Genomic DNA, 24,303 nt, shown 5'->3' with positions numbered 1-24,303 from the left:
CCACCACAAGGCACGACCGCATGCGCCTATTTCAATCAGGAACTTTTTGCTAACATCATTGACCCGCAAGTCGCGGAAGTGGAGTCAACTAAAAAGAACTTGCAATACGGCGGCCGAACTCCCCCGCATGGGGCCTCCCAGCCAACAATACCATATTATCATTTCATTTCATGCTAAAAAATATTATTCAGAAAGTTCTTTTTACAAGTAGCAGTTGCTCCACACCCACTGCACTCACCAGACATAGCTCCGTGTAACTTTTGCCTCTAGCTCAACATGAAAATCAAGCTGAAAGTGCGAGGATTTCATACAGTGGAGGAGATTCAAGTGGAATCTCACAGTGTACTGAAGACCACAAAACATATTCTCAGTTCGAATATATTGAGACTAAGAAATTTGTGTCCACGAATCAGCATAGTTTTAGAAAGCATCGTTCATGCGAATCTCAGATTGCCCTTTTCTCACATGATATACTATAGATGAAAAACTACAGGCAGATTCTATGTTTCCAGATTTCCGGAAAGCATCTGACACGGTGCCCACTGCAGGCTGTGAGTGGCTCGAAGACTTCTTAAGTAATAGAACGCAGTATGCTGTCCTCGACGGCAAGTGCTCATCAAAGAAAGGGTATCGCTAGGAGTGCTCCCAGGGAAGTGTGATAGGACCGCTGTTGTTCTCCATATACATAAACGATTTGGCGGATAGGGTATGCAGTAATCAGCGGTTATTTGCTGATGCTGCGGTGTACGGTAAGGTGTCGATGTTGAGTGACTGTAGGAAGATAAGGATGATACAAGACGACTCAACGAAATTTCTTGTTGGTGCGATGAATGGAAAATAGCTCTAAATGTGGAAAATTTAATGTTACTGCGGATGATAGGAAGAACAAATCTTTAATGTTTGGATATAGTATTACTAGTGCCCAGCTTGACACAGTCAAGTCTTTATATATCTTGGCATAACGTTGCAAAGCAATATGAAATGCAACGAGCATGTGAGAACAGTGGCAGGGAGGGGGGCGAATGATCGTCTTCGGTTTATTGGGAGAATTTTAGGAAAGAGTGGTTCACCTGTACGGGATACCGCATATGGGACGCTGGAGCGACCTTTCCTTGAATACTGCTCGAGTGTTTGAGATGCGTGCCAGGTCGGATTGAAGGAAGACATCGAAGCAATTCAGAAGCGGGCTGCTAGATTTGTTACCGATACGTTCGAAAAACACGAAGTGTTACGGAGATGTTTCGCGAACTCAAATGGGAATCCCTGGAGGGAAGGCGACGATCTTTTCAAGTAATACTATTGAGAAAATTTTGATACCCGGCATTTGAAGCCGACTGCCGAACGATTCTACTGCCGCCAACGTACAATACGCGAATGGACCACGAAGACAAGATACGAGAAATTTGGGCTCATGCGGAGGCGTACAGGCGGTCGTTTTTCCCTCGCTCTATTTGCGAATGGAACAGGAAAGGAAAAGTAACGGTACAGGGTACCCTCGCCCATGCACCGTACGGAGGCTTGCGGAGTATCTATGTCCATGTAGATGTAGAAAGACTTACAGAATGAATTTCAATAGTAACTTTGGAATCTGTGTATTCATTCACAACGGGAAAACTCTGAAAGTGATAGTGCAGAACAATATGTAGGTACAACAACGTAATAAATTTAAACGTTTTTCAAGAACTTTCACATAACGCCTCGTATCAGCAATTGAGTCTAAAGGGACACAATAACTAGTCTCCAGAAAATGGGTATACCAAAACCATGACATTTCAGCGCGTTGAGGGCACTAATCATGCGTGTAGGGTCACAGCGACTAGCGGGTACCGGAAAACGTAGTGTGATGACAATGCTGGACGACCGCTATCTTGTAAGCATAGCGATAACGAACCCATCGTCGATGCTATAACACAGCAGCGGGTGTGGACCTGAATGTGTTGGCGATTCGACACCATCTGCTGACCGATGGGGACTCATATCACTGAATCTGTTTCGACTCTCGAAAAGCCACATTTAACCTCAGACTGCAATGGACACTAAACACACCGTCGACGACATCGAAGGGTGTATCGTCAACGGTGTGTTGCGTGACAAAATGCAATGTTTCCGGACAAATACTGCTTCAGTCTCTCAACCGCATTCGCTGCAGACGCTACCGTGGAGACCGCAAACATGCAGACTATCTTGCGAGTGGCGCAGTAAACAAAAGCCAAACAGGGTCGATAGGGGAGCCACTAATAACTTCAGGCGATCTTAGCGGTTATTGGTTGACGCTAATGTCACCAACAAACGCTACATGAAGGATGCCCCAACATGAGAGGATTGTGCAGGGGTTTTTCGAAAAACGATGAGACCAATGTTGTACTAGTCTGCACATTCATGTGGTATGTAGCTTATAGAACATGTCTGGGATATCTTTGGGCGGCACTTGTTAGTCGCGTTACTGTAGAAAACAATTTTGATGATTTGAGGGCTCATCTATGAATGGCGTTTCTCTTTAAATCCGTGCCTGATAGCAGCGAGAGAAGGCGGCGCACCACACTGAACTCTGACCTTAGAAATCACGTATACTTCTGTATTCCCCATTGCCATATATATCATTTTTGGTAGTATAAAGTTAATTTGCTACACGCATAGGTGGCGACAGAAAACCGTGATTCAAATGCCTCCGAATAGATTATCCTTCCGTAGCAAAAAGACAACTCGCCCTTTCCACTGTTCTGAGTAACGAAAAACGCATTACATTGTTGTTTTTCATCAATACTACAACCAATTCAGAATACTGGCGTGGTCACTGGTTCGTGTCCTTACTTGAATGTTGTCTACGAGTAGGCAGAAATCAACGAAGATATTTCCAAATGTCCACAAAGATTGACGTTTCCACTATGGCGTAGAGTATTTTTGAGAACGCTCAAAGCCAGTTTTCATCAGGAGCTGCGTGCTATGGTTCAAGACATACTGGCTCTCTCGATTCCAACCTCAGAATGCATATATTTCTATAGATTGTAATAAGGTGGGTATTCCCAAAAATGTTCAGGTAATTGCAGTTACCTTGACCAGAGCAACTTGTCTATATAATGTACACATCACATTTCGACCAATTTACTCATCAAGATGATGAACAGTTTGCTACCGACGGGATCACTTTCAGGCTCGAGGCGTACCTTGTATACAAGACGTTCCACGTGACCCTTTCAGAAGAAATCAACTCGGATTAGATCAGCCGAACGAGGTGATCACGAAACATTACCTCCTCTTCCTGACCACCTTTCAGAGAATGTTCATCGTAGAATGCTCACTGCCTGTGACCCAGGAGTTGTTCGAACTACTGCGGCAGACGTTTGTACCGACATGTCATGCCTTCATACCTAGCGGACATACGTTTGAGCAAGTACTGTGAAACCACTTTGCACAAGTTGCGCAGATAAATAAAATAACTAGCCAACAGACATTTTTTATCGCCAGTCGCAGGCCAACGGTAAATATGAAATGTTCTCTTTTCCTCCGGTTTGATTCCATAGGTGAGTATTTCCGCTTATGGCGTCCGACCTAAAATTGATACACATGCCCCTCTATATGATGGCTCTGAGCACTATGGGACTTAACATCTATGGTCATCAGTCCCCTAGAACTTAGAACTACTTAAACCTAACTAACCTAAGGACATCACACTACAACCAGCCATCACGAGGCAGAGAAAATCCCTGACCCGCCGGGAATCGAACCCGGGCGTGGGAAGCGAGAACGCTACCGCACGACCAAGAGATGCGGGCCCCTCTATATGATCATGAAAAGTTTGTATCACTATCACGGGCACTCTCCGCGTCTTATTACTTGCCAATTTGATGTTACTTTCTGAATTACTGTTACACAACTTTTCATCAAAGAAAACTTAGCATGGTCAAGGGGCGTTAACATGATCCAGCATACCTACAATAGAAGTGGCAATGGAGAACACGCAGAGTTACGGGGCTCACCTTGTCCGTTGTTGAGCAGTATCTGCGAGTCGAGCTCGTGCAGCTCGGCGTGCAGTTCGGACAGGCGGCTGTTGGACTTCTTGACGAGCAGCGCGACGTCGGCCAGTGAGCGTCGGTCCGTGGCTACCTCGCGCAGCTTCTCGGCGCCAGCCTTTAACTTCAATTCCTTGCGAATCTCACGCCGTATGAGTTCCTTGAGTTCCTCCAATCGGCACGGCAAAGCCGCCTCGTTCTCATCCGTCTGTAGGCCATACTTGTGGCTCAGTTCGTACAGCACTGGGTGCCGGATGTAGTCGCCCTGTGGACAAGAGAGTGGAGAAGGTCATCTCTATCACATAACGAATTATTGCCTTCATTTCAAGAGATACATGAGATATCAGCTGGATATTTTGAAGAACCAGCTCACAGAACGATTTAACGAAACCTGCATTGGACCTGCCATCCAGGCTTGTCTCAGATTACATGGTAAATTACAAGGTATAGCTTGAGATTCACATATCAAATAAACTGTAATGATCGACTTGCAGGATTCTATCTGAGGACGTTCACAATGGAAGTGGGGTACTCCATCGCTTAAAAATCTATGTATTTCCATTTCAATATCCGGTTTCAAAATTATGAAGTGTGTAAAGAAAATTTATTATAATCCATGTGTTACGATACCTAGTCTTCAAAGGTGAAGGCAAGCACCGTAACAAAAAGCATTTCACACATTACGGTACAGAATGTCAGCTCGTCATAAAGAAATTAGTATATCATATATTAAGAAACTCAACGCAAACAGAAAACTTCAGATGCATTATTCTTAAATATACACTTATGTTCGTTTCTCTGTTCCAGACGACTCAGCAAGACTGTTAACCAGTTAACGGAAAAACAACGCACGCAGGTTCATGAAACAACATATTATAGTACTAATTCGACTAATGCTCACATTGTATCTCAGGCATATTTCACTCTTGCAAAGTTCCCGGTGAAGATGTGGAACGCACAAAGCATTTTCGGATCTATGTCGACATGATTAATCATATGTACCCAATTCTGGCATTAAAACAGAGCTTGAAGTTCGCTTTTAAAGCGCAGATAAACAATTTCGTACCGGATGTTCCGATCTCCCCTCTGTCCAAAGGTCAAATTAATTTTATTTGGGGATTTTCTCAAATACTGTAGCGATAAATTTACCCAGCAATCCATGTTCACATTGTAAATATTCAAATACATCACGTCACGGTACTACACCCACGCGTGATGCACATTAGCATCTTTGACGCCATACTTCAACACGCAACTTATTCGTAACCATGACTCACATCAACAGCAAAAATAATTATTTTTAAAATGAACTGCTGCGCAGCTTATGGTCACTGAGATACTATCTCCGTTATCAATGGTGCAGGGACAGACAATATTGACTTCGGTGACGCAGAGTTAAGATAAGTTACTAACACAAACTTACGACCAGTCGTGTTAAGCGTAGCACACGCCTGACAACAGTTTTACTGGAGCCCCTACTTGCTGCATTGCTATACATATGAACACTTTCGTTGTTAAACTACGTGAATTATTAGCTGACTTCTAACCGTAGAACATGCTATGTAACAAAACAAACTTGATTTTATATTTACAAGCAATTTCATTGAATTCACCCCATAAAACAGCATCGTCTCTCATCACTACCAGAAACTAATAGTATCAGTCAACGTGAATTCAGTAGTTTCGTAGCGCTGCATGACATTTGTCCGTACATTTCACAAGATACTGCCAGATTATAATAAATTCATTAAATCTTCAGCTTAATAAATCACAAAGTCGTTTTTATGGCCTCTGGATGTCATTCACACAGCCAGTTTCTTACACACTGCCACTCAAATTTATGTGACCACTTGTGAAACGCCTGAATAACCATCTTTTGCAGCGGGGACCGCTGCGAGAGGTGCACGAGGGGAGTCAGTAATGTTCTGGAAGGTACAGACATGGATTTGCTGCCATGACGACTCCAGTGTCGTGGCCGGCTAAGCTAGGTTTCTCAGCTGAGGGCAGTCCGATCGAGGCGGTAACACAAACTCTCGACTGAGTTTAAATCCGGGGGAGTTTGGTGGCCAGGGGAGTACGCTAAACTGGTGCTCTTCGAGCCAGGCACGTACACTGCGAGCTGCGCGGCACGCTGCATTGTGCTGCAGGCGGATGCCATCGTGCCCAGGAAAAACAAACTGCACGTGGGGGGTGAAGATGATCCCCCAAGGACACATGCATATTTGTGTTGATCCACTGTACCTTCCAGAATGACGAGATCACCCAGGGAATGCCACGAAAACATTTCCCCTCCTCTTTGCTTTCAGATGTTTCACGCCGTACACGCCAACGGCCATCTTTCAATGGAGCATAAAACGTGATTTATCCGAAAAGGCCACCTGTCACCACTCAGTGGACGCCTATTAGCCGTACTGGCGTGCAAATTCTAGCCTTCGTAGCCGATGAACAGCAGTGGGCTGGGTGCATCGACCACGCGCCTGCTGCGAAGGCCAATATGCAGCAACGTTCGTTGAACAGTCGTTGAGGAGACACTGTTGGTAGCCCCTTGGTTCATAATAAGCGGTCCGTTGCTCAACAGTTACACTTCTATTCGCCCGGGCACAATCTCCGCAAGCGTCGTTCACCCCTCTCATCTATTGCCCGTGACGCAGAACAGCTGTCTCGGCGCCAGTTTTGGATTGCGTCATTTTGTCATGAACGGTATACTTTCACCATGGCGGCACACGAACAGTTTACAGACTTAGCCATTTCGGAAATGCTTCCACCCTTGGCCCGAAAGCGCTTTTGGATCTCATATAAATCGCTCCGTTCCCGCATTACGAAAACGACTGCACTGCTTGCCGCACCCTCCCTACACGCTTTACATATCCTCCATTGCTAGTGTTTCCACCTGCCGTCTGTGAATGGTTATTGTACATTGATGTCGAACATAGACGGTGGTAACATTGTAATAATACTTAGAAAACGTATTTTTTGTGCAAACATACACTTTTTAACTGGAGCAACGCCTATCGATATTAACAAATTAAAATTAGCGTGCATTAGAATGTCAGTGGTGTTTGTTGCATGGTTTTAGAGCGAGTCGTTCACGAGATACTGACTTTCGGAAAGTCTCCACACCGACACTTTTACGTGCCATTCAATCTGCGTAGTTGCAAGGTACAATGTTGGTAAGTAGTATCACGGCGAATGACGAAATAATTTGGAGTGTTTAGGACAAATTGTTTTGGGAATATCTGAAAAGGAAGGAAGATTAGTGCTTAACGGTCCATCGACAACGAGGACATTACAGACGGAGCACAAGCTCGGACGGAGAAGGAAATCGGCCGTACCATTTCAGAAGAACCATCCCGGCCTTTGCCTTAAGTGATTTGGGTAAATCAAGGAAAACTAAAACAGGATGCCCAGACGAGAGACTGTCGTTCTCCTGAATACGTGCTTAGTATACTTGCTACACGTGAATATCCAATACACGGTCCAACTTTCTTCAAAACTTTACTTAATTAATACGTCTGTCTGGCGTGGCAGGATGCGAAATTTTTTTATAGGAGCGGAGAGAGGGGGGGACGGGGAAACAGCTGTCCTCCCCTGACCCTACCTGGTTACGCCTTTGTACGTTTTTCAAATTAATCCAGGAAGTAACGGATTTTTTTTATTTTCGAAAAAATATTTGGCGAACTTTAAGAATCAAAGCTGCGTGTGTAGAGAACGTACCAATTTCAGAAAACGAGAATTTAAAAATACACAGTACGTTCTGCTGCTCAAAGATATTTGTTACTAATAAGGGACTAGAGAAGCTTCCTCTGGGTTCAAAGCACACGGAGAAAAATTGATACCGATTCAATAGCAATAAAAGAGGAAAATTACGACATAAAATTTGGAGCGTCTGCACAACGCGATGTCCAAATTAACACGGAAAGTTCTCAGTCTACCACAGAGTACCCCTTACCAATAAAATCACACGGAGACGCACTAATGTGTACATGTATATGTTAGAACATATTGAAAAATAGCCGAGACTTACATGATACGGTAATTAAAGCAATATCGGTTGCACAAAATAAAAGTGGGAAAAACTACTTTTCTAAGAACAGACTGAGTTCTCGAGGCCAGGTTGAACAGGTTGAAAGGAGGCACAACATTGCCCAAAAAGGTGACAGCGTTCAGTTTGAGAAAGCGCTTTGTAACAGTGAAAGAATCATTTAAGACAAATTCAACGTGTCTGTCTTACTGATTCTTTCACTGTCACAAAGCGCTTTCTCAAATTGAACACTATCACCTTTTTGGGTAATGTTGTGCCTCCCTTCAACCTGACCTCGAGAACTCTGTCTATTTCTAAAAAAGTACCTGCAGAAGAATAGCATTAATTAACAAAGAAGTGTGTGATATAGCCTCGCTGCACACACTACTATGAAGAAATAATCAACTCCAATTGCACCATACTTATTTCAACACCGAACACCCGAGAAACTAAGGCGCTGAATCCACGGCTCTCACGAACAGACAGTAGCCGCTTAAAGGAAGAACAGGAACCAGTGCAGCACATTTGTAGTGAAATGAATGACTGCAATTACCGATTCGAGAGCGCACGCTCAATTTCACTTCCTCGTTCAATACAAGCCTGTGGCTCAGTTCAAAATATAAAAGTGGTGTTCTGGACAACGGGGCGTGAATCACATATTATAAACACTGGCATTAAGAACGAGATAATAATACGAGAAAAATCAAATGCTCTTGAAAGAACCGTGTAACATGTTCAATGCTCTACCGGTGCGGTATAATGTAATTACGATGAGGTGGTAACTAATTAACGGACGACAATGAGCATTTGTTAATAATGGCAAACAAAGCATGGTTTTAAACAAAGCATTTTCATACAATCAGCTTTAAGTGGTGCGCGGAAGGGCCCCCCCCCCCCCACGTCTTTTTTTTTCAGATCTTACTTTTGAAAAGATCATCCATTTACTCGATAAGCAGATAAAAGTAACACCTGAACATGAAATAACTTACACAAGATCCTTGGTCCGTAATGCTTGCACACTTAAAATTCAGGTTTGTATGTCATGGCTTACCACTTGTCGGAGTATTACGCGTCCACTTCACTGACAATGTGTTTTTAAAGAATCGAAGTAGCGACTGCCCTCTGCATATAGGAAAGAGTAGGATACGTAACAACGCCTTTACACCACAGACAAATCGTATTCACAATTTGCATTACATGTCCAACATAAGCGAGCTGATGAACGATGCTCTCACTGTAACACAGACATTGCACTACGACATTACATAAACGTAATATTTCTGACCCTTTAGTTAAAAGGCAATGAGGCGAGATGCATCCTTAGGTAGCAAATAATTTTCAAATGTTCACTCACGGCCCTCTCAAACTATAGTCAATTCGACAAGAATATAACTAAACTACGCTGTCAGCATACAATCGGATCCTGAGGATACATATAGAGTGCGCTCAACGCATTGTAAATTATATTTACATTCAATCGTATGTTTATCATCTCAATCGCTTAATTCTACTGGCATCAAAACACACTATAAACAGCAATTATAATAGTATGACTGCTGTTGGGAAACGTGTAAATAAATGGCGACAGTATCATCTGGAGAGGAAAAAAAAACCGCAGCAGTGAGGAAGGTTCTGATCGGAAATACCACGGTTCAAAACCGATTGATGTTAACCGTGGATTTTCCGATCATTTCGTAATAACAGCATCTCTTCACGCTTTACCCAATTAAAAAACGAAAGATTAAATTGCTGCGACTGAATGTCGCAGCACTGACATTTGTGTTCTTGTTTGTCACAAACATTTGGCATTTTTTAAAATATATCGCGATTTCCGAGAATGTGGTTGGGTAGGAAACAAGGAGCACTTCTTAAATTGCTGCGAACAGCAATGGGGTTTATCTTCGTGATTGCCTCAAATATTTGACTGCTTATTTCTGAACATGTCGCGTATTTCCGAGGGCTTGGTTAGGCAGGGCAGGAACCTAAGAGCACTGGAATTGCTGCTGTACACTGGACAAGCAATAAAAGAAATCAAAGAGAAATTTGGGAAGGGGATTCAAGTTCTGGGAGGAGAAATAACAACTTTTAAGTTTTCCCGATTGCACTATAATTTTGTGAGAGACGACAGAGAACTTAGAAGAGCAGTTGAACGGAATAGAGAGCGTTTTTGAAACTATAAGATGAAAACAAATGTAAACAAAGGGTAATGGAATGTAGGAGTATTAAAATCAGGCGATGCTGTGGGAATTAGGACCAGCAAGTAAGTCACCAAAAGTAGTGAATCAGCTTTGCTTCTGGGCAGTAAAATAATTAATGATGACCGAAGTAGAGAATATATAAAACGCAGATTGGTTATAGAAAGAAACGCATTTCTGAAAAAGAGGAATTTGATAACATCCAAAATAAATTTGGTCGTTAGAAAGTATTTTCTGAGAGTATTTGTAAGGAAAAGGAACGTGGATTATAAACTGTTCTAATAAGGAGATAAAAGCAGCTTTTGAAAGGTGCTACAGAAGAATGCTGAAAATCAGATGGATAGGTCAACTAATGTAGAGATTCGGAATGGAACTGAGGAAAAAAGAAATTTATAACACAACTTTACTAAAAGAAGAGGCATAATGGAATCAACAATTTGGAAGGGAGTGCGGGGGGGGGGGGGGGGGGGGGGGGGTAGGGGGAAGGGGGGGCTGTAAAAATTATAGAAGCAGACCAAGGGATGAATACAGTAAGCAGCTTCAAATAGATGTAGGTTGCAGTATTTATTCAGAGACTAAGAGGTTTGCACAGGATGGACTAGTGTGGTGAGCTGCATCAAATCCGTCTTCCGACTGAAGACCTCAACAACAAAATTCATACCGTGCACACTGACCGAAAGCACCCACGACGAAAGAAGTTCGGCATGTCATCAAAAGCGTAAGTACAGCAAGTAAATGGTGCAAACGATCGAGTTACCTGACTGACCGGCCGCGCGCAGTGCATCGTTCCACGTCACTGAAGCGTTTATCTCTGCTGGTGGCGCTTATCGCAAAACTCAGTGAGTAAGCCTTGTGTAGCTGCGAACACTTTGTTAACAAATGCCACAATATGAGGAAGAAGGTGATTCTTCTTTCATCTCAAATGCCTATCTTTCAGCAGGTGAAGCGTATCCAAAGAAGACAATCGCATAAATAAAAAAATAAAAATAAATAAAAAAATAAAAAATTGGCTCAATGAGAGGCAAAAGCGGATATAATTCTCGTTTAACTATTTCTTAAATCACTGATTTCAATCGTAGTAGATATATGTTGTATGTTTTCATTTCTTACGTAACAAGATTTTAGCGAGGTCCTGCTTTGCAAGAAAATCAAGGTTACTCGAGAGTTATAAGAAAGTCATTGACGAAGAAGTACTGGCCCTGCAATCAGCAGTAGAAATGTACGTGTTTTGAGGTTAATTTTTACAAAGCACATGTGACATTTTATTATGGTGCTATCCATTGCTACTGTTAGAGTTTTTTGCTCTACTTTGATATTTCGCATGGATAATTTGAAACTTCCTTCACAAACAAAACGATTTTATATATTTAATAAGTTGATCGAAATAATCGTAGAAATATATGAACACCACAGCGTAATTAAAATGAAGTCACAGACAGAGCGAACCTGGTCCTACTGTCAATCCGTGGCCATTTGTTGCGATGGAGGATACTCTCAAAGACAAAAACAAACAACGCTCCACGAAGGATTTGTACAAATTGGTAGCAAATTGACATTCATACAGCTATCGACGGGAAATGGAGAACTAGATACTTTGGCCGCTGATGGATAAATGTGGACGCTGCAAGACAATTTCACAGCGCAGCTAGCAAGGATAGTAAACAAGGGACATGTCGACACCACGGCAAAACACCATTACGTAATTCATTGCCTGTACTCAGTTCGACAGTAACTATGCCTCGCAGACAGGTGTGTGACCAATATACGCAAAAGTCAGTATTTGAGAGAGGACGTGTAGTTGGGATCAAAGAAGTCGGCTGGAGTAATCAGCGAATCGTCCACCATTTGAACAGGGATGGCACTATTTCACTATGTTGGAAAGAATGAGTGAACCATGGCCGAACACAGCGTCGAGAAGGAAGCGGTCAACATACAGAGACGACATATGGTGATAACCGAGCAATCGTCAGAGGTACTCAGACCTCCGGATTCATCATTATCATCGATTCCACGTGGAACTGGTGTTCCATTAACCACGAGGTCCATTAATAGGCGGCTCGCAGAAAGGAGGCTGAGCTCACAGCGCCCCTTGCGCTGACTACCGTTCACCTCAGTACACCAACAACCCCGTCTGAAGTGATGCCGAGCACATACGGCCTGAATATCACTCACTGGAGAAGAATTGTCTTCGGTGACGAATATACCGCTTCGAACTGGGTCCCGATTACTAGCGAAGACATGGCTGGAGATGTTCTGGAAAGCAGTGGGATTTCAACTTGACTGTCGCCCGCTATACGGCCCGTAAACCACGAGTATGGTCTCGAGCGATATTTTTTTTTTCCCTCCATAGCAGGACCCCTTTGGTTTTCACCCGCGGCATTCTTACAGCACAGCGGTACGTCGACGATATTTTACGCCCTGTTTTGTTGCTCTTAGTGGCGAGCCATTTGGGCTTATATTTCAGTAAGATAACGCACGCCCACATACGGCGATTGTTTCTATTACTTGTCTTCATGCTTGCCAAACCCTACCTTGGCTTTTCGGGAATTACGTCAGTTACATTATTAACAAGAAAGCAGATGACAGCCTACTAGAGTTCCAAACGTATATCGGAAAAAGAGTATTTTCGAACACTCTCATTCAAAGATCACAAAGTACAATTTGGAAATATGCTAAACATGGGATAGCTGCTAAGGGCGAAGTACGGTGGGGACTTTTTTTGTGGGCCCTGAGGCTGCTACGGTAGCCGTGACGGCCTCAGCGGAACCCTGAAATGTCATTCCCCACATGCTGGTCAGGTGACACTGCACATAATTACTAACGAAAATGGCAAAGTACTAAGAAAGGAATTAAAACGCAAACTAAAGACATGAAGAGTTTAGGTTTACTGTAGAGGTTCTGTAAGCAGAAATCCATAGGTCGCCGGTTCGAATCCGGCCCGGAGGAAACATTTTTATAGCTGTAGCTCGGAAAGACAACTGACACACAAGTTGACGGTTGTTCCTGCCGCGGCACGGGAACTCTCCTTCACCGGATTGAATCTTCACCTGGGCGACAGTCATTAGCGCTAGGAGCAGCCCGAAGCCTTGACGTGCCATGAGACGATTATGATTATGCATAGAGACAAATGAGTCATATATATGAATGACTGAGTATTAATACTGTAATCAGTTATATTCTGACAACGATACAGTTTATATGTGTGTTTTGCACTGCTGGAAGTCTTATATGGTTCACATGGCTCTAAGCACTATGGTACTTAACATTTGAGGTCCTCAGTGCCCTAGAACTTAGAACTACTTAAACCTAACTAACCTAAGGACAACACACGTATCCACGCCCGAGGCAGGATTCGAACCTGCGACCGTAGCGGTCGCGCGGTTCCAGACTGAAGCGCCTAGAACCGCTCAGCCACAGCGGCCGGCTGAAAGTTTTATAACACGTGGCATTATCTTGTACTCTGTGGTGACAAATAAACCAACTTGACGAGTAAAAAATGTTGGTAGCGCACGTGCCCACGAAAACGAAGGTCCCGAGTTTGAATCTCGGTCCAACACGCAATTTTAATCTGTCAGGAAGTTTCATATCAGCGCACACTCCGCTGTAGACTGAAAATTCGTTCTAAAAACGTGTTGCACCCACATTTACTATTGAATGAGCAGACTCAGTTCAGTTATTCACACCTTTCAGATACTGTTGTTACATAGGAGGGGAACTTTGGTGTCTTCATCCAGAAGTTGGTAATCAAACAAATACCCATTCCTGCGTTCGTAGCTTTACCCCCCCCCCCCCCTCCCTCTATTTTGAGTCATCAGTCTTCTGAATGATTTGATGCGGCCTGCCACGAATTCTGGAACCTACGTCCTCAATTACTTGGCGTATGTATTCCATTCTCTGTCTTCATCTACAGTTTTTACCGTCTACAGCTCCCTCTAGTACCATGGAAGTTATTCCATGGTACTGTTTCAACATTCTTCTGTAGCACCACATCTCAAATTCTTCCATTCTCTTCTGTTCAGGTTTTCCCACAGTCCATGTTTCACTACCATACTGTAATTGTGCTTCAAACACACTTTCTCAGAAATTCTTTTCGCAACTTACGGTTTGCGTATGACACTAGTAGACATCTCTGGGGCAGGAATGTGGTTTTCGCCAGAGCGGTTCATTCGTAGTTAAGAGTAAATTCTACCGTAATGAATGTCCTAAAGTTGTACGGTATACGTGTAACTGTATCAACATAGCCTTTATGTTTAAAGTTGGGAAATGACAGATTAAGAAATTGACGTTTTTATCTTTGCTTGATTGCTATCTTTGGTGTTGGTTTTGTACTGGAAAATGACCTTACGACCGGAAACCTAGGGCGTACAAAAATAAGTTTTGCGAAAACTAGGTAAATAATGTGTCGTTTTATTAACGCGGTAATCAAGGATCTCAACAAACTTCCCTGGGGCTCACCTTAAGTTATCTCTACATCTATCGATGACTTCCCATCCAAGATAAATTGCTGCCTTTCTTGTCTTCCTACCAAGAAATCCCACATGATATTAACTTTCTATTGTAAGCGTGGATATGGTACTGAGACAAAAGCTTCTCGGATGTCAGGAAGTACTGCATATACCTGAATACATTGATCCGTGGCCTTCAGGATGTCATGTGAGAAACGTGTGGGGTTTCACATGACCGATGTTTTCGACACATGACTGATGTTTACGAAATCTTTACAGGTTGGTACGGAGAAGGTCAGTCTGTTCGACGTATGTCATAACGTTCGAGCTCATATGTTCTAAGATTCAACAACAAATGCGTGTCAAGGCTACTGGACGGTTAAGATCCTACAGTAAATGCGTGTCAAGAGTATTGGATGGTTTTTGTGGATAACTTCTGCTACCCTTCTTGTAAATAGGTATGAGCTATGCTTTCTACCAACTAATTGACACTTTTTTTTTGTTCGAGGGCACTACGGTAGTAACTCCTTTTGATAATTAGTATATTCTCTTATTAGTTCTTCACGAATGTATCAAGGCATCTGCAGTTCCAAGACACGATGGTCATAGGCTCAGAATACAGCACGTGGGGCCATGAAAGCACTTCCGTTTTTATAATCTTAGATAACGAACTTTATCCGTCGTATAAAATTAATATAGTTACATGTACCATTGGTGGTCTTACACTTTTAACAAACATTGTTGCAGAAAATGATAAGATCATACGACCACACTTCAAAAATAATCGTTTGGCTAGTTTTGTTTATGATCTCTTTCTGTGCGCGCCCCTATGTAAAGTCGCGTGTTGGCCTGGCCATGTCGTAGAACTCCTGTTTGGTACAGCTTACGTTTTTCGGCAGTCAGGATCGTCTTGAAGTAATTGATCAAAAACAGTGATACGATATGCGCTTTACGATGCGCAGTGTTGAGCTAGAATTCCGAAGTTGCATCACATACGTTCTCTTACGACATGCATTAAATGGAAGCATCTGTTTATGAACGGCAATTTTTGGGCTTTGTACATAAATGGAGGCAGCTGTCATGTTTACGCTTAAGCAGTGAGTAAATTTATGCTTCCATAACGACAACGTTTTGATATGCTTTAAGCGGCAACACCAAATAAGTTTAAACAAAGAGACATTTTACATTTTACTGAATAATCGCAATGCCAGGAGCTAAAGCGATCTAGGCGAACCCATCTTTAATTTGAATTTTTTAAACTTTCTTTTACTTGCCACAAGAAACCCCAATAAATCTGTAGGAGCTCTAAAGGGAACGAAACTTTTCATGTGTTTTAATTATGCAGGAATCAATATATTTTTAATAGACACTTTCGAAAAGCCCCATTATGGTGTTGTTTTTCATTTGGGGATAAGCTACCTGCTATGGAAACAAAACGTCGGAGATTTCAGCATATTTACTACCAGTTCGTTTTACCAAAGCGATTTTTCTTTTGATGTCCTTCCATATTTATAAATAGCGACCGCATGTAAATCTGCGTGAGAGCGTCTCAGCAAGTAGGCATTTTTGACATAGTTTTGTGTCACATAAACTACTAGCATAAAGTCTCTCATTTGTACTTGACGATTCTGTACCAGGAGTCATTCACTTCATTTGATAAAACATTTGTGGCGAGATTTTTCCAGACTATCTTCCCATTCTTATCTGGATATCTATGTTCAATTTTGTTCCGTTTCACATTTTGCTTTATCACTTCTACGATCGAACGGTTGTTTGCCCTCGATTCGATGTAACTGAATTCGATGTAAAATTGTCGTACATGTTTTCGTTTAGGATTGACCGAGTGGAACGAGGCTCTTGGAATATGCCGCTTTCAGAAGTGCAGCAGTGACGGTGTTCGGATGGTTTTCAATGCACTCTTTAAAAACAAAGCTGTTATTTTTTGTGAATATCTATGAGATCTAGTCTAGGACTCCTTCTCTCATCTTCAGTGTTAAAGCACTACATACGACGCGGAATAGGTGTCCTTGGCATATATAACCACATACTTCAGTCATTACCGATTTCGCAAACCTTTTGCGGATCGGCAAACATAGTCCTAAATAAAGCGCTGTTGCCAGAATAGTTATATTAACAAGTTGAACTTTCTGCATGACGCTCTGGTCTCTGAATCTGTTTTCTCTTTTGGTGGATCAATATTACGTAGTACTGCCTTCCAATTTATGGCATTCATTTTAATTGGGCACTTACGGAAGACGATGCCTGGGGGGGGGATTGTTCCATCTTTCTGCCCAGTCTAATTTCATCTGGGCAAAACCTCTTACGTTTAGCAAAGAACTTTTGGTCTCGCTTATCACTGCTCCTGAGGCTTGACTGTATTGGTCCAGTACATTTTCCAATACACTCTGATCTTCTCTGCTCCTTATGAACACACCTAAGTCGTCAGCATAGGCGTTTGTTACTTTTTTTAATGCCCATAACGGTGATGCCTTCCAAGTCACAGTGTAACTTCCTTAATAATGGGTCTAACGCTGTCACAAAGAGCAACATTGATGGGGGACCTTCCTTGTGAAACACCTCTTTTAATGTCGAACAGTTTTGTGCGCTGGCCATTAATAACTATTTTCACCGAAACCCCTCTTACCATATTCCCCATTACTTACAGGAATCTGTTTGAAAACCCCATTTTAAACAATGTCTTCAACAGGTATTCATAACACACATGGTCAACCCTTTCGCGAAATCGATAAAAACTAGGGTTCCTTTTAAGTTGATAATAGAGAAAATAATATACTCTACACTCGCTTAAGGTAACAGGGAAGCAAAATGGAATTATCATATAGACTCAGTCGCAGGTAAAGCTGGAGGCAAACTCTAGTTCTTTGGCAGAATAGTTGGGAAGTACAACCAGTTTGAACAGAAAACACTCGTGCGACAAATTCTAGAATATTGCTCACATGTGTGGAACACATACCAAGGGATACTGAAGGTGCACAAATAATGACAGTACAAATGGTTATAGGTTTGCTTGATCCATGGAAGAGTGACACGGAGATGCCGACGAAACTGAACTAGTACACGTCTGAAGATAGACGCAAACTATCCCGAGAAAACGTACTTCGGAATATACTACAATCCCCAACGTACTGTTCCCATACGGATCGCGAAGAGAAGAGTGGACAAATCACAGCGCGCGCAGAGGAATTTAAGCAATCATTCTGCACGCTGTTCACAGGTGAATGGAACGGTAAGAAGCCCTAAACACTGGTACAATACGAAATACCCTCTACCATGCACTTCCTATTGGTTTGCTGAGTATGGGTGTAAATATAGATGCCACAGACACGTACAACGGGCGACAACTCACGCAAAAATGTTAGCCTATGACGCAGCGGTACCCGACAGTCTTCGAAGAGAAAAGCACGATTCTCACACGATTTGGGCCTCGATTTGGAAAATGGAGTTACCAGAAAACTGCAGTAAGTAGGATTCGAGCTCTCAAACCTTCCTCATACAGCAGTAGTTGTACTGATTGCCCATAACACATGAGAATCGAGATCGTATGGCTCTCTAAACCATTTATTCACTACATTGTTCTAAAACGCTGGTTAGCAAATACTGATCACGAAAGCTTCAAGCGCGATTCGGCAGAAAACAAATTTTGTCATTCCACAAGTTATGGCCGGCGTTCCCGTACCGACTGCTGTCTGTGCTTTCTGAATAATTGTATGCTTGCCAGTAGCCCAGTCCGCAGCATACAGCGTCGACGCAAACAGTTATGAGATCAAAAGTATCCGGACAACCCCAAAAACATACGTTTTTCACATTAGGTGCATTGTGCTGCCACCTACTGCCAGGTGACCTCAGTAGTCATTAGACATCGTGGGAGAGCAGAATGGGGCGCTCCGCGGAACTCACGGACTTCGAACGTGGTCAGGTGATGGGTGTCACTTGTGTCATATGTCTGTAGCAGAGATTTCCACTCTCCTAAACATTCCTAGGTCCACTGTTTCCGATGTAATAGTGAAGTGGAAATGTGAAGGGATATGTACTGCACAAAAGCGAACAGGCCGACCTCGTCTGTTGACTGACAGAGACTGCCGACAGTTGAAGAGGGCCGTAATGTGTAATAGGCAGACATCTATCCAGACCATCACACAGGAATTCCAAACTGCATCAGGATCCACTGCAAGTAGTAAGACAGTTAGACGGAGGTGAGAAAACTTGTGATTTCATGGTCGAGCGGCTGCTCATAAGCCACACACCACGTCGATAAATGCCAAACGACGCCTAGTTTGGTGAGAGTAAACTTTGGGCGATTGAACAGTGAGAAAACGTTGTGCGCGGTGAGGAAGTACGGTACACAATGTGGCGATCCGATGGCAGGGTGTGGCGAATGCCCGGTGAACGTCATCTGCCAGCGTGTGTCGTGCCAACAGTAAAATTCGGAGGCGGTGGTGTTATGGTGTGGTCGTGTTTTTCATGGACGGGGGCTTATTGTTTTGCGTGGCGCTATCACAGCACAGGCCTCCATTTGTGTTTTAAGCACCTTCTTGCGTCCCACTGTTGAAGAGCAATTCGGGGAAGGCGATTGCATCTTTCAACAGATCGAGCACCTGTTCATAATGCACTGCCTGTGGCGAAGTGGTTACACGACAATAACATCCCTGTAATGGACTGGACTGCACAGAGTCCTGACCTGAATCGTATAGAACACCTCTGGGATGTTTTGCAACGCCGACTTCGTGCCATGCCTCATCGATACCTCTCCTCAGTGCCGCACTCCGTGAAGAATAGGCTGCCATTCACCAAGAAACTTTCCAGCACCTGATTGAACGTATGCCTGCAAGTGTGGAAGCTGTCATCAAGGCTAAGGGTGGGCCAACACCATATTGAATTCCAGCATTAGCGATGGAGGGCGCCACGAACTTGTAAGTCATTTTCAGCAAGGTATCCGAATACTTTTGATCACACAGTGTACATATAAGTTGCAATGCTCTTGCTCGACTCAACTCTGTGTGCAATGCTATACGTTTCGTTATAGCCCTGCAGATCAAATGGCGAATACTGAGTGCAATAATCGCATCGCGTGCTCCAGAATCCCCCACTGTCGCTACGCGATACTGTTTTGTATCCATTAGTTTCACACAGAAGTCACTGTCGCATAAGATGCCCTGGGCACTGATCATTCTGACTTGTTCGAACTGGCTCGTTAATACTGCACCCTTTAACGCCAATGAAGAACGGTTACTTCATTTCACGTTTGCACTATGACTGAAAGCTTTCCCTAACTTTGCCTTTATTGTCACGTAAGGCAGGTTTCGGATGGATCTACGAATGCGGTATCTCTCTGCAGTCTACATAATTTATTTATGGTACAATACTCTTAACATCCTCCGCGTTTGATTTCAACACGGGCCAGATTTTCTGGGTGTTGCAGGCAATTTTTACAAGCGTTATCATACAACAAGCGTTGAAGTACATACTGGTCGGAAATTTCTACTATTTTAGTCTATATACTAATAGCCGCATTCGCTCTTGTTAATGTTAAGTGTAAAGCAAAAAGTATTGTCAATTCTAACGTCACCAAATAAAATTCAGTACCATATCTACAGGTCTATCTCGGCTGCAATCTCAATCCTTCTCCCTAAGCGAATAATACGACGACTCAGCTTGAAGTTGAGATGACACTCTCAAGGTTATCTAGACTAGAGGAAGTTAGCGCACTTAAGACAGAGTTTCTTCAATCAGATGCAGAAATAGGTGTTGAGAGGTAAAAGACATTTGCGCGAAGAAAAACCATTACACAAAGCAAATGCTTAAAAAATAATTTGAATCTAGTACGAAAATGGCAACAGTGAAAACATCAAAGGCATGTCTTATGAACCATACGAAGAATGTTATCTAAACTGATGTCCAAATCAAAGCAACAAACGGATATTTTTCCAAGATTATACTATTTTGTGGCAAAATAAACGTAAACAGCTGATAGTAGAGCAGAAACAATGCAAAGAATAAAAAACGTAATCAACTGCAAAAAAACATAACGGTAGACATAAATGTTCCTCGTTTTTTTTTTCAGCTTAACAGATTTGCACATACGTTCCGACAAATGGGTAATATGCTCAGTATGGCGTGTGACCACCTCTGGCACCAATATAGACCTGACAACGACGGGACATACTGTGAACTATGCTGAGACAATTACGCCCATTCTATCTGCTGAGCTGCTCAGAAGTCTTGGAGAGTGCTTGGTGGATGCTGACGGGATACAACCCATCTCCCGAGTGCATCCCAGACATGCTCTATGGGAGTCAAATCGGGTGAATGAGCAGGCCACGCTATGCGTGCAATATCTTCCGTTTCCCAGAAAACAACAACCACCCGTGCTCTGTGAGGTCGAGCATTATCGTCCATCAATTGATTACGAAGTCTGGGCCCACAGCACTTCGCAACAATCGCGCATGAAATCCTAAGATCTCCCCCACGGTACCTGAAAGCAGTAAAACACTGCTGATTCGCCCGTAAAATTTCGAGTGGTCAACATAATCCCTGCCTGCACCATTAGGGATCCTCCTCTATATCTGTCTCTTTCCACAATATTTGGGTCCCGAAATCGTGTTCCACGTGCCCTCCAGATGCGAATTCTTCGAGAATCACTCTCCATATCAAATCAGAACTAATCTGTGAAAAGAACATTGGTCCACCGTTCGACAATCCAGGTGACATGTTGATGGCTCCACTGTAGGCCAGAGGTAAACCGACAAAGGTCTCAAAAAAAAAAAAAAAAAAAAAAAAAAAAAAAAAAAAAAAAAAAAAAGGCCACTCTGCTGAAGCCTTCTGTACACCGCTTGCCTCGGTACAACACGTCCAGGGGTGCTGCGAGGTCACATGCCAGTTGCAGTCCCAGTAACAAGGCGGTACCGTCGTGCCCTTGCAGCCAAATAACGGCCCACTCTGTCTGATGTCACACGTGGTTGGCCCTGTCCTGGTCTCCGGGAAACAGTTTCGGTCTCTATAAACTGTCACCTCATACAACAAACAACAGAGCGATTCACATTATGCCCTCAGGCCACATCAGTTTGGGGTTCTCCTGCTTCCATTCTTCCTAGGGCCATTCACAGCAGAGGACCTGTAGGCGTCTTCTCTGTGGCATACTGCACCGTCTGTGACTGTGTACGCAGCGATTATGGATGTGGAACTATGCTGCAAATGCTACCCCCCCTTGATAGCTGCTCTGGCGCCATTGTTGGCGTGGTTGTCAGTTGATCGGAATGCCATCTTCCGCCCAGAACACGACCGTAACGGGAGCTGTTGACAGTTCGTATAATTATATAGTGAATTAGACACAGTTTGTTGCTTTAATTTTGGACACCAGTGTATTATCAACAAGCTATTCCGATCAAAACCAGACATTCGAGAACGTTTTCGTTCCGCGGTAAACGGGAAAACATACAGAGTGAATCAGAAATCACCAAAAAACTTTCAGAGGTAATGGTATGTCTAGTAAACATAGGTTCTAAAATGCATACCTTAGGATCTGGGAGGACTAGTTCATCTTCAATACCGTCAAACGCATCTCTTCTTCTGCAAGGTCTTTGATTTCCATTATTTGGAAGGAGGTAGTATGCACCAAACCAAGAAAAAAAGTATCCAGGAAACATGGGCACTTGTTAATTACAAGAGATGTGTTTCGCAGTAGCTAAGATGAATCAGTGCTCATATCTCTTAACGTCTGCACTCTAGAACCCATGTTTACTACACTATTTTTCTTATTTTGGTTCATCCTGCAGTTAGCACTCTATTCGATTTCTGGGTAAAATGCTACAAAGCTAACTACAAAATACATTCAAAGACTGTTTGTTGAGCGTGTCGTCACTGTGAATATTTTAAGTACACCCCAAGATTTAAAAAAAAAAAAATCGACGCACCGCATAGGAATTATCAAAGTGGAGCAGAAGTCGGTAGATGCGATATACATCTACAAAGAAATTATTACAATTTCAGAAAAAAATTGGATGATTTATTCAAGAAAAAAAGTTTTACGAATCCCACTGCTGTCCGGGCCGTCTCCAGATAAGTCTTCCCTGGTCATCGGGGCTCAGTTCGAAGCGGGACTCATCACTGGCGACAGTTCTACCACAGTCAATGAGATACCAGGTCTAAGGCGTGTCCGAAGAAGCCCCGTAAAGTGGCGAGACACCAACCTCACTATCGCACGCCACACGGTCCGATAATCAGGAGTGACTGTCTGGGACGCCATTTCATTCCATAGCAGGACCCCTTTGGTTGTCATCCGCGACACAGCACGATATGCTCTACGCCACGTTTTGTTGCCCCTCATGACAAGCCATCCTTAGCTTACATTTCACACGGCGAGAGTTTCCACTGCTTGTCTTCGTGCTTGCCAAACCCCGCCTTAGCTAGCAAGATCGCCGGATCTGTCCCCAGTTGTGAACGCTTAGAGCGTTATGGGTAGGATCCTACAACCAGATGCAGATGTTGTTGATCTAACGCGCCGACTGGACAGAATGTGGCACGATATCTCTAAGAAGTACATCCAATAACTCTATCAATCAATGGCAAGCCCAATAACTGCTTGCATAAAGGCTAGACGTGGCCCAACACGTTACTGACTTGCTCAATTTGTTATGTCTCTTTCTCTGGAATAAATAATCCATATTTTTCTGAAATTGTAATCATTTGTTTGTCTGTACACGTACATCACATCTACCGAATTCGGCCCCATTCGGATAATTCCTACGTGGTGCGTCTATCGTTCACCGACGAAGAACTATGATTCAAAGAGGGGTAAGTTGAATGACAAAAATCCTTTGAATATTGATTCCACTTTACATGCTTCTTTTTACTGTTTCACAACTAATTTTCAAATGTGTTATAATAAAACTTTCACTGAAAACCGTAACTTTAATACGAATACAATAATTGTTAATTCAGGTTAATCTACACCCTAGGTGAAAACATTAAAAACAGTTTGAACATAAACATGAATTTAGTTTCGTTTCTTTTTTTTCCAAGTAACAGATTAAATTACATTTATCTGCTGACAGGTGTGAGCGCAATAACGATATGCAGTGTATTACAGAAAGATGCAACTTTGCGTAGCGATAATTGTGGCTTTTGACTGCTGAATTACAAAATACGAATTCTTCGTGGCGGCAGTTGGTCACTCAGAAGAAAATCTGCGACAATGACAGCAATCTCATATGAAAATATACACTCCTGGAAATTGAAATAAGAACACCGTGAATTCATTGTCCCAGGAAGGGGAAACTTTATTGACACATTCCTGGGGTCAGATACATCACATGATCACACTGACAGAACCACAGGCACATAGACACAGGCAACAGAGCATGCGCAATGTCGGCACTAGTACAGTGTATATCCACCTTTCGCAGCAATGCAGGCTGCTATTCTCCCATGGAGACGATCGTAGAGATGCTGGATGTAGTCCTGTGGAACGGCTTGCCATGCCATTTCCACCTGGCGCCTCAGTTGGACCAGCGTTCGTGCTGGACGTGCAGACCGCGTGAGACGACGCTTCATCCAGTCCCAAACATGCTCAATGGGGGACAGATCCGGAGATCTTGCTGGCCAGGGTAGTTGAC

At 43.1% G+C, this 24,303-nt stretch overlaps 1 protein-coding gene across 4 annotated transcripts in view; it reads right to left on the bottom strand.

The window, feature by feature from the left end:
* Positions 1-24,303, bottom strand: part of LOC124794789 (serine/threonine-protein kinase N) — a 317,306-nt gene that overhangs the window by 229,851 nt on the left and 63,152 nt on the right. For all 4 annotated transcript variants that reach the window (XM_047258435.1, XM_047258436.1, XM_047258434.1 and 1 more), the window contains exon 2: positions 3,978-4,275. In XM_047258435.1, coding sequence (XP_047114391.1) covers positions 3,978-4,275 — 298 coding nt within the window. The remainder of the gene's footprint in view (positions 1-3,977; positions 4,276-24,303) is intronic.

Source organism: Schistocerca piceifrons, chromosome 4 (assembly GCF_021461385.2).
Source record: "Schistocerca piceifrons isolate TAMUIC-IGC-003096 chromosome 4, iqSchPice1.1, whole genome shotgun sequence".
Taxonomy (NCBI): domain Eukaryota; kingdom Metazoa; phylum Arthropoda; class Insecta; order Orthoptera; family Acrididae; genus Schistocerca; species Schistocerca piceifrons.
This window is presented reverse-complemented; position numbering and strand designations above follow the sequence as displayed.